Below are 12,233 nucleotides of genomic sequence, written 5' to 3' on the forward strand. Positions count from 1 at the left end.
AATGTGAACATTTCCAGATTCCTCAGAGCATGGTATAAAAACCAAGGTTAATCTGAAAGAGACCCTGATCACCATACCAAGGGAACTGTCAACTAACAAACTTTTATAAAGCTTTCAGGACACTGGGATGGCAGAAAGTTTACAGAATACAGACTCTCATATCTTTTATAGATTACAATCTCATTTAGTAACATTATACAAGATGGCATGATGAGGGGGTGGCTAGGTGGTGCAGTGGATAGAGCACCAGCCCTGGAGTCAGGAGTACCTGAGTTCAAATCTGGCCTCAGACACTTAATAATTACCCAGCTGTGTGACCTTGGGCAAGCCACTTAACCCCGTTGCCTAGCAAAAATAAAAAAAAAAGATGGCATGATGAATTCATTAGTAACGAAACAAATCAGTGAGATATGGGGAGGAAAACTGTTATCTTATTGAAGGCAAGGCTTTGAAATGGAAGTGGTGTTCAATTTTGGGAAAATGGTTAACAGTTCTCTTGATGGTGGGTTTGGGGGGAATATTTCTGATACATGAGAAAAAAGGTGAAAAGATGTGGGGAAGATGGGAGAGTAGGGAACAGTCTCTTCAATTTTTTTTTAAATTTTCCCCAAAATTGGAAAAGAAAATATTCAATTTTCTTTTGTACTCCTTTTTCAAAACACTATCTTTGTCACTTCTTTTAAATGCATCTCCTTTCTTGTGTCTTAATTATTTTAATTAACTTATTTTTTTATTTGGTTATTTCTCTTCCTCACAATCCCCTATTAATCCCCTGGTTCTTTTGGTTAACTGTATCAGGAAGATGGCAATAGTGCTTTCAGTCATTTTTGTTTTTCCAAAATCTTTAATGACTCTCTAATTGTTTTCAGAAAAAAATAGAGGTATCTTATTTTGGCAGGTAAGGCCTTTCACAGCTTGGTTCTATCCTACCTTTCCAGCCATATTTTCACATTAAATTCAAGTCAAATTTGACAACTAGTTATTTCCTGAACTTAACATTCCTTCTCTTACTTTTTTATAGTTACATAAATCATCCCCCAGGCTTGGGACCTCATCCCTGCCTAGTCAAAATCCTTATTTTCTTTCAAAGCTCAAGGTAGATATCATCTTCTTCTATGGAAACCTGCCTTGATTCCTTCTAATGCTAATGATTTTATCTTCAAATCACAGCCTTTTGTGTTTATTTGTTTTAAACTCCCTTCTTCTTCCCTAAACCCCAATAGAATATAAACTCCTTAAGGTAGGGAATATATAGGTTTTGCCTCTGTGTTTGTCCCTAGTTTAGTTCAGGTTCCTTTTACATAGCAGATACCTAATACAGGTTTGCTCAATTGAGTGATAGTCTTTTTGCCTTGCTCAGAGTAGTGGTATGGTGGACACTGATTGCTTAACTGCTGGGGTGGGAAGAGACTGGACCATTTCATTTTAAATTTAGATGAAAGGTGTCTTCCCTAAACCTATGAAAAAGATAAGAGGAAATGAAGGAGACAAGGAACAAATGAAAATTGAGATATGATGGTATGAAGTTGAAGGTCAGCTACCAGCTGTTTATTAATTTTTCTGCTGAGATAAATTCTAGAGGAAGACTTCAGATTTAAAGTATGAAGCATTCTTTATGTCTCTGTTTTTAGATAGCAGCAGCTGGTGTTTGTTGAGCACACACTATGTGCAGAGAATGATACTGGGTTTTATGGTGTATTATCAGAAAAAGGTAGATCATATGCATACCCTTGCTGGTTGAAATCTTATTGAAGAAATTAATAAAAAATATGGCCGTTGGCCAACTTGAGAACTTCAAAGCAAACTGTAAGCAATTTACATAGTGCTGAACAAGAGACAGGAACCTTAAAATCTTAAGATTGATCATGGTAAATTGGTGCAAAGCCTGCAGGAGTAAGGGGTATTGCTTAAATAAATGGTTGCCTTGGTCTATTGGATGAGGAACCATTTTTGAGGTTATTCATTAGCCAGCCTGCCTTTAGAATGTTCTTGAGAATGTTGTTCATTGGTAGGAGCTCTGTTGCTGTGTTTATTTTAGTGCCTTTGATGTATTCTGGTTACTTTGAAGTCATCATGAAGCCCCTGAAAGGAAACCTGAAAGCTTTCTTAGCTTCGGAGTCAACTGGATCCTTGCTGCCTGTTTTCCCTTCAAGGGTGGTGAATCAACACACCTATCCCAGGTAGATGCATGGGTTTAAAATCATTTAAATCAGCATAAACAATCCTACTGCTTTGTTTGGTATTTATTTGTGCATTAATCCATGGCTCAGATGTGTGATGTTTTGGTATTTTTGAAGTCATTCTCCAGCAATGCATGGGCTAGAAACATCAATTCCTTAACATTCTTAAGCTGACTAAAATCATGATGTGCTGTGTTCAAAGGGAGTTTATCATTTGATCTCCTCATTGTAAAGGTAATTTATTAAACTGAAGTAGGAATTGAGAGGAAAGGAAGGTGAAGCGAGGAATAAATTAAAACAAATATTAGATGTAGAAGATCAGTAAAGAAAAACAAAATATCTTAAATGAAGATGAATGCCTCCTGTCTGTCAAGCAAGGGAGATAATTATAAAATATAAAAATTATGTCTTACAAATTATTTTATCTATGATTTTTGTGTTTAAGGATAAATCAGAAAAAATTAGTCTGTAACATTTTGAGGCAAGCTTTTTTGGGGGGCAGGGGGAGAAGAAAGAAGGACTTAACAGGAAGGGGTATTGAATTCTGTTTGTTTAAGAAAAATTAAATCATCAGAGTGGCTAGGCCAGACTGCCCATACCATATCTTCTCTGCCTATAGAAGTTTCTTGGTCATTACCCTTGGCATGGGTTAGGTTGGGGAAAGATAGAGCTCTAGTCAGGTTATTACTCAGCTAGGTAATTGCCTCTCCCAGCATTTGTTAGGAAATTTTCAGCCATACAAAATGTATAGATTAGGTATAAGAAATCTGTTAAGTGGGAAATGAGATTAAAAATGGAAGGCAAAGAAAAGCCCAGAAGTGAAAGCCTAATATGGTTGAGAATTTTAATAGGATCTTGTACTCTTTGAATTTGAATCTTATTTTTAACATCCTCGCATTCCAAAGATCAGTCTAGTTAAGTAAAGATAGACTCACCACCAGTAGGCTGGCAACATGGCAAGAAATTTCTAGCCCATGGTAACCCAAAATAAAATATAAAATGACTCTGATATTGTGCTACCCCCTTGCATTTCTTTGCTGCTTTGGGTAATGGGACTGGAAGGAAGAGATTTTGCATGTATTTACATGAAAGGAATTATACAGTTTTTTATGCTATTTGTAAACTTTATATTGACTCTCAACTCTAAATGTGAAATCTATGTCCAATAACTGAATGGTTTATCATGCAGGAAGAGATGAGATATACTAATCTTGATATTTTTACCATAAATGAAACCAGAAGGAAATATAGCCAAATGAAAGAATTATTCCCATTGAGAGATTGATTCATAAGGAAGAATCTCAGCAAATGAGGAAGAATCGCAGCAAATGAAAAGATATCAAAAGCAGAGGAAAAATCTTCAGACATTATCAATACTGAAAAAAGGCAACTACAAAAAAATATTCAGTGTCTACCTATATACTTACCTTTTCCATTTATGCAAAATGTTTGTGACATTCATCAAGGACTTTTTTTTTAGGTTTTTGCAAGGCAAATGGGATTAAGTGACTTGCCCAAGGCCACACAGTAATTATCAAATGTCTGAGGCCCGATTTGAACTCAGGTACTCCTGACTCCAGGGCCAATGCTCTATCCACTGCGCCACCTAACTGCCCCAAGGTCTTCTTTAAGAAGGTTATTAGTAGAGGACAGGCAGGTTTTCTCAAGTAATGTTATATTGTAAGTTTACTTTTCACTATGACATAATTGATTGGAAAGATAAAGAGAATACAAGGTGCCACTGTGGCTTTTCTTTGTTAGTTATGTGGGATAAAAGTCACCAGTTAATTTGGCAGTATAATGCCACCTTAAGTTACTTAAATGTACTTCTAGCAAGTACATTTCCCATTTCTATATTAAACTTTTTATAAAGTCCTTGAAAGATATGCTAGCATGGAACACTATTGTTCTATTAGAAACCAGGAGGGACAGGCATTCAGGGAAACCTTGAGGGATTTGCATGAACTGAAGCTGAGCAAGATGAGCAGAACCAGAAAAATATTGTACACCCTAACAGCAACATGGGGATGATGATCAACCTTGATGGACTTGCTCATTTCATTAGTGCAATAATCAACTGTCTGCTGATTTGGGGCTGTCTGCGATGGAGAATGCCATCTGTATCCAGAGAAAGAATTGTGGAGTTTGAACAAAGACCAACTATTACCCTTAATTTAGAAAAAAAAAAACAAAACCCTGATATCTTATTGTCTGATCTTGCTATCTCTTTTACTTTATTTTTCTTCCTTAAGGATATGATTTCTCTCTTGCTGCATTCAATTTGGATCAGTGTATACCATGGAAACAATGTAAAGATGGACAATTTGCCTTCTGTGGCGTGGGGGGGGGAGGGAAGTAAGATTAGGAGAAAAATTGTGAAGTTCAAAATAAATAAAATGCTTTAACACAAAAAGAAAGAAAGATATGCTAGCAAAACTAACCTTATTCTGATCATAACCCATAGGTGAATCATAAAATTGGGGAGATGAATGTTTGCCAAAGGCATTCACCACCCAGGTTGAGGTTCTCCACATTTTCTACTTTGCAGGTAGCATTGTGCTGTTTATGTCAAATCTAGGCATATGAAATCCCACTTGTAAGTCCTGTTACTTCCAACCTCCATTCATTCAATTTCAGAGGATCCCTGTTTGTTCTTGAATCCATATAAAATCTTCTGTTTAACCTTTAAAACCCTCTATAACCTGGAGCCTTCCTACCTTTGCTGTCATTTTACACCTTACTTCCATCAATCCTCTCCCACCAATATACTTGGACATTGGCCTCCTTTGCTTTTCCTCCCATATGGCACTATATCTTACAGTTCTAAGAAATTTTTCAAAAGCTCCCCCCATCTCCCTTTCTATCTAAATTCCTGGTTCCTTGTCTTTCTTCAATTATCAGCTAGTGTCCTTTCTTTGGCAAGAAGTTTTTCTCAGTCTTCTTGATTCTTTGGCAATTCCCTCTGAGATCTCCAACTTAATATTTATGTTTATATTTATATGTATCCACACATAACTGTTTACATATGAAGTCCTTGATAACAGGAACTTTTTTTAAACCAGTCCTTGTATCCTCAGCACTTAACACATGTCGCAGATGTTTATAAAATGCTTGAGGAGTAAATGAAGAGTTTGGTTTGATCATTAGGAAATACCAGGTGGATGCAGGATATCTCATGTACAAAAAATACAAGACATGTATAGACAGGCAGTATAAACAGATAGTGAGTTGAGCCATGAATTAAATACAAGGAAAGAAGGCTGGATTGCTTTGTGAAATTCACAAAACTTTTAATGGCTCTAAACTCATCTTAGAAACAAAAGGCCACCTTTTCAGTATTGATTTTCTAGCAACATGGGGCTTCCAGGTGGCATTTGGAGTCAGCTCTGGAGTCAGCAAACCTCAGCTTCTTGAATTCAAAACTGATTTGAGGGGTGGGGGAAGGGAAGTAAGATTGGGAGAAAAATTGTTAAACTCAAAACTCAAATAAAATCTTAAAAAAAAAGAAAAAAAAGAAAAAACTGATTTGAGATATTGTCTTTGTGACCCTGGGCAAGTCACTTAACTGTTTGCCTCAGTTTACTTATCTGTTAAATGATTTGGAGAAGGAAATGACAAACCACTTCATTATCTAAAAAAACATGTACAACAAGGAGTTGGACATGACTGAAAAATAACTGAACAATAATAATGGATTCTACCAGTAGTATTATAGGACTGCAAAACTTCAAACAAAGCAATCCTTGGAATATAGAGAGAGCTGTGGAAGTGTAGGAGTAAAATATATGATCATGGAAAAAAAGAAGATAGGAAGAGAAGATGTGAAGTTCAAATCTATTAAAGCTTGCTAAGAGCAGATGATGATTGAAAGCTGGATTAATAGGAGGAAGCTCAGAATAGGCATAAAGGTTTGGAAGTAAATGGACAGAAAAATGCTGGGAGAACTTAGGAGTTATTTAATGATATCTGTACTGTGAATAGTAGAAAAGTGCTGATGGGGTATTTAACAAGTATGGTCTGATTAGTAACTATCTCCTGTAAGTCTTAAGTAGAAACAGATGGGTTGTGAAGGAATAAACAAAGAGCTTGGGGTTATCAGTATGCAGAAGAAAGATTAGCAAATCAAGTTTTCTGACTTATAAAATCCAAAGCTCAGATTTTATATTATCTGCCCTCCATTAAACTATTCCCAAACTCTGGTTATCATTTCCTTTTCTTACTTGCAATGTAACAATACGTCTAAGAGCAAACTCTTTTGGATTCTTAATAGATATATTTCCCAAGTATTTTTTTATTCCCCTATTTACCTTTTTAATTTGAGTTTTCTTAACTACATTGTTCTTACTAGCTGTTACATCTTTGAAAGGAAAAATACAAAGTGCTCTAGCTATTGAATTACTCTGAGGTTGTAAGATATTGTAGTTCTAATATTAAATCCCTTCAACTTTTCATTATATAACAAGGGGAAAGTCAGTTTACTATAAAAAGAAAAATAAATTGTTTTGTCCTTAGAAAGACTAAACTGTTGTAGCAGTTGCAGGGATACAGTACACTTTATTTGTTGGAAACTGGATTTTTGGTGAAGCTGAAAGGACTTCAATATATGGCATTGATTTATTGAATTATCATGTAATAGGGAAGCAAATATATAGTGGATTTAGAGTCAAGGCACCTAAGTTCAAATGCTGCCTTTGTTGCTTACTACAATAGTGATGAATTTGAAATAATCCCCCCTCATTTTTAAATGGGGGTGGGGTGGGGATTGATTGCTTCTGAGTTTTTCCCCCTAATTCTAAATCTTGTTTTGTTTGTGGTGGGGGGACTTTTAGAATAGGCATAATGATGGAAAGGAATTGAAAGTGGCATATATTGTTTTGTAAAATGGCAGATACCAAGTCTATCTTTATTATAATAATAATAATAATAATAATAATAATAATAATACTGCTATTTATCTAGCATTTTATGATTTGAAAAACACTTGGTGTGGATTATCCATTTTGAACCTCATACCAACTCTATCAGACAGGTATTGCAAATTGTAGAATTGCCATTTTTCAGAAGGAAAGTTGAGGCTCAATGAGGTTGAATAATTTACTCATAATCATTTGGTTAGTAAATTTTGCTACAGGAATTTAAAACCAAATCTTTCAGATGCCAAGATTCACATATATACTAGCAGGCCTTATTAACCAAGGACACATTTATTCTCACAGGTAATGTAACTTGAATAGCCTTAAACCTATGAGTTCCCTCTCATGATAATGTTTTTTTTTAATGCTTAAAATAAACTACATGAGATTACAGAGTATATTGAAATGCAATTATTGAAATATTTAAAGGAAACCAAATTCCTGTATCACTCTCTCTCTATGATGCTATGATCTCCCCTTGTAAATCTAGTTCATGCTAATTTTTATTTACATATGGTTTATCCTTTGCTCTTGTTTTAGGATATAGGTTCAATTATTTCTGGTGTGAATTTGGAAAGTTATGATACTTCTGGTTCTCACAATCCTATAAACAGTTATGGTAGCCTTAACATCTTTTGGTCATATACCAAAAATAATTCTCTAAGCAGATTTTGAATTCTTCATTGGTTCAAAGAGAAGAGCAAAACCTGAGACTACTTTTCTGAACATAAGAGAATATTCAAGTTTCAGGCTAAGGAAACACTAGTCTCTGTCAATCCCAAAAGATTGGTGTCAGAGGACAGCATAAGGAAGGAATGAATGATCTGCCTGGAGGGGGAAAAAGAGCATCTTTCTAATGTAAAGATTGAAATGAATGCTCAGAAATATTTGATCTGAGTTTTATTCTGAGTGCATAGTTCAAAATAGAACTGATGGGTGGTATTTAAATGTAACTATATAAAGAGCATTCACTGTTGCCTAGAATAGGTGAATGATTCCTAATGAGGAGGTCATTGAAAACTTGTTAACAATGGTATCCATGGGATGTATGATTTTTGATGCCTTTTCCTATTTAGGTAGTTGGTTAGCAAATCTTTGATGATAGTTAATAGCTCCCCTCCAGTAATCTTCTGTGTTAAAATTGGAACTAGGCTTTTTTTTCCTTAATAGACTTTTTTATTTTCCTAAATCAGAAAACCATGTCTGAAATGTTTGATTAAAAGGTGGTTTTTAGTGCCTTAGTTTCCTTCCATTGAAGGATGAGAAAGAGGAAGCATAGTGTGTATTGTGGTTTGGTAGTTATTAGTCTGACCTCAAATATGAAATGTTGGTGGCAAGACTTTGAATCAGCTGAAGCTCTATCAGTCATGCTCATCATATTTATTTTTTAATTTTTTTCTCAATTATAATTTTAAAAAATGTTGGTATTCATTTAAAATTTTTTTTGAGTTTGAAATTCCCTTCTACCCCTCTACCACTTTATTGAGGGGGCAAGCAATATGATCTCAATTATACATGTAAGGTCATGTAAAACATTTCCATAGTAGCCATGTTAACAAAAGATGCTCATTACATTAAAGATTTATCTATATCAAAAAGTCAGAACGGATGCTGCTTAAAGCATACAAACAGATCCCCCTCCCATTGTAGAGTTGTGGTAGTGGAGTGGAGGTGGTAGTAATACTCAAGGGTACTGTAATGGAATATTAACAATTCCCAGAAAGATTCTATTTTTACTCTTAAGCAGCAGCTACACAATATTTCATGTTCAAATATATCCATAGAATTTAGAAATGTGTGTGATGAATTGTTTTTTTCTTTTACTACTTAGCTACATTTGCTATCAACATTATTGTTCTCTCCATAGCATCCCCCTCCCAACAGTATCTTCAGATTTGCCAAATTCTTTATATTTATAGAGGAAGCAAATCAATGTATTTATCATCCAAGAAGGAAAATTTACAGGGTGGCCCATTTTAATTGCTCTTCTGCCCTTGATTCACTGACTCTTCTTATACAACAAAATTATTCCCTTTTTCTTTTTACTCCTCTGTAATATTGGCAGGATAGATATTGTGCTTTTCTGTGTCAGAGGGCCAAATGTTTGGATTTCAGTGATTTGTATACAAAATGCTTGAAAATTATTACTATAATATGTTTAGAGGATAATGATTATAGTGTCCTGATTCAGGGAGTTTAGTGGTATGTAATCAGTTGGTACAGATTTGAGGTGTCAGAATAACAAATTGAAATCCTCAGCCTCATATCTGCAAAAGATTTGAAATTTATAAAGTAACTGCTACTTTAGGCTCTATTAGAACTTGACATTTAAGCATATCCATTATTTTTGTTTGGAATTTTAGCCTCCTGTCTTCCTCATTCACATAGATTTCATATTAGAGAACAGTTTAAAAATTTTGACTAATAAATTAAGAGAGAGAGTTTTGCCAGTTAAGATGATACTTTGTATTGAAACAAAGAGCAGAGACCTTCAGAAATTAGGTCTTTTTTCCCATTAAGTTCCACAGAGTACTACCATCCTTAATGTGAACCACTGAGGATACTTTTAATCAGAATAGAGCAGTTTTCTTATGAACATATTTTTTGACATAACTATAATTAGAACATTGTGACTGGGAGTTTTCTCCAGGGTTGCTGATAGTACTTGAAATCATTGAGTATTGTGGAAACAGTAGAACCTAGCACTTAGCATGAATAATTAGATAAATAGGAAACTACTAGTGGAGAATGAATTCCCTGAAAAGGCAGCACAGTGCATCTTTCTCCTCATCCATCACTCCCATTGGGCACTATCTCATATCCTAACCCCATTCTCCATCATCTGAGGATGCATATTGGGCTTTTTGCCATTGATGTAAATTATGTTACATGCCATAGGATGAAAATTTCCCATTTAGGACTCTGTTCCTTGGAAAATTCATGCTTTCGTTACATTTCTGCAGATTTCATCCCTCCATATCTACTCATCCCACACTCTGTTCCTTGGAAAATTCATGCTTTCATTACATTTCTGCAGATTTCATCCCTCCATATCTACTCATCCCACATTATTACAATCCCTGTTTTCTCAGAACAATGACCTAACCACCTTGTCTTTTTGTTCTTAGTATCACAAAGGTAAGACTGGTTGTCATTGGTCTTTACTTATGTCTCCATGATTGACCTATCTCCTTTTTTGGATCATTCCTGCCTTGGATGATAATGTTTTTAAGCATCTAATTGCATGCATTCTGGTTACCACATACTGTGGCCCGCTTATGACATATATATATATATATATATATATACATATATATATATATATATATATATATATATATTTCTGTTGACTTTTGGATTATTTGTAATTTTAATTCTTCTAAAATTACAGTGTTTGGTATTTCTTAGCCTTATAGCACCACTGATGGAATGTTTGTCTTAAAGAGTTAGGTTTTTGAGAGACTCATCAGTTTCTCTTCATGAAAGCATTATATAATTTAACATGTAAAATGTAATACTTAGGAAATAGTCTTCTTTCAATCTAGTTTTGGGTCTAGATGATTGTCCATTTACATTGCTTGTACATTATGACCAGAATTGACTACTCCTTCAAAGGTGATTGTTGCAAATTTTCATGGCAGTGTGATGTTGCCCAGAGCTAGAAATGAAGAAAAGTGCATTAATAGAAACTGGACCAACGTTTGTCAGAGACTTTATTCAAGAGATTCTTGTGTTGGGAAGGCATTTGGAGTACATGGTCTCTCAGTCCTATGACTTTAGTCAGTTTCTTGTAGTGAGGGACATTTCCTTGCAATTAATCATATCTCAGTCTTTATCATGACTGAGTATGTTGGTATGTGTTCTAAAAAAACTACACAGTTTTTAGATTTAAATTTATCCGAAACATGGCTAGATGCCTTCCATGACTTCTTTTCCTTATAACAATGTAATCAGTAACAAAAGTGTTTTAGACTTTGCTTAGAGCTCATTATATTCCATAAATATAATTCAAGAAACAAATATGTAAAATTTGATACTGCTGGAGAGAAATACAGAAACTTTATGGTGGCTTCATATTAAGGAATATTGCTTTTCCATTAAATGAGAAAGGCCTTGCTGTATAAGTTCTGGACAGTTTCTCCCATAACTGGTATGACCTTATAGTGCAATTTAAAAAGCTATTTCTAAATATTTTTCCCCTGAATTTTAGATGTGCTGTGAAAATAATTTATTTCCTTTAATTTTTTTTCTCTCTTAACCACTTTACCTGGGTTGAGGGGTAGAGAGTGCTTTAAAGTGGTAACAGAACCCATAAAGGCTTTCATCAGACCAAATTGAGCCAATACTGATGATGCAAGAGGAATATTGCTTTTCAGCTTTGTCAATCTAAAAATCAAAGAAAAATGAACTGATTTCTCTAGTAGTAAATTGATAGATTTTTTTTTCTTCCATTCCTTTGCCCTCTTTTCTTATCATTGGTGCAACTCTACAATTCATCTTCATTTCTTGCTGGATTCAGTTTATAAGCTAAGGTGAAAGTTTGCTATATATTGTGCTTCTTTGTATTTTCAAAGGCACAGTTGTCTTCAGAAATGTCAGAGCATACTTCCAGCCAGCATTTTCTATGAGTACAAAGAGCTTAACAACCTATATATATTTTTACCAGCTTTCCATGGAAGGACACACAGGTCACATAATGAAATGAGTACTTTTTGCTTGTATTCCTTGCTAGGGGTGACTGAGAAAATTGGGGTTAAAAAGATGGACAGAATGAGAAATGACCCTGTGCTTATGTGGGTGTTTTTAATTTTCTTCTTTTTTTAAGAGCATAATCTTTTGTTACTTTTCCACTTACCCTTCTTCCTTTCTTAGTATTTGCCCCCCCTTCCCTTTCTACTTCTTATCTTCTTGCCTCTTCCTCTTGTCTTTCCTCCTTATATCGGCAAAAACTCTGAGCATCAGGAAAGCAATAGATTCTAAAAAGAGAAGGAACAATCAAGAAGAGGAACTAATTCAACTATGAGCCTGTTTTTTTTTTTTCTTTTTTGTCCAGGAATGGTTTTCAGCACTCTGAGAGAACGGTTTCTTCTTGGGTTCATGGCTGTAATTGAGCCATGCTACAATTGTACATTAGACCTCT

The 12,233-nt window shown here is 34.8% G+C and overlaps 1 protein-coding gene across 10 annotated transcripts in view; it reads left to right on the forward strand.

The window, feature by feature from the left end:
* The window catches only part of PSD3 (pleckstrin and Sec7 domain containing 3), a 765,972-nt gene that overhangs the window by 504,490 nt on the left and 249,249 nt on the right, over positions 1-12,233 (forward strand). The window contains exon 12 of one of the 10 annotated variants that reach the window (XM_074209082.1): positions 2,039-10,395. The exons of the other annotated variants lie outside the window; for them this stretch is intronic. Within the exon in view, the coding sequence (XP_074065183.1) occupies positions 2,039-2,047 (9 nt within the window). The 3' untranslated portion in view covers positions 2,048-10,395. Of the gene's footprint in view, positions 1-2,038; positions 10,396-12,233 lie in introns of those variants that run through there. 10 annotated transcript variants of the gene reach the window in all.

The sequence above is a fragment of the Macrotis lagotis genome, chromosome 1, assembly GCF_037893015.1.
Source record: "Macrotis lagotis isolate mMagLag1 chromosome 1, bilby.v1.9.chrom.fasta, whole genome shotgun sequence".
In the NCBI taxonomy this organism is placed as follows: domain Eukaryota; kingdom Metazoa; phylum Chordata; class Mammalia; order Peramelemorphia; family Peramelidae; genus Macrotis; species Macrotis lagotis.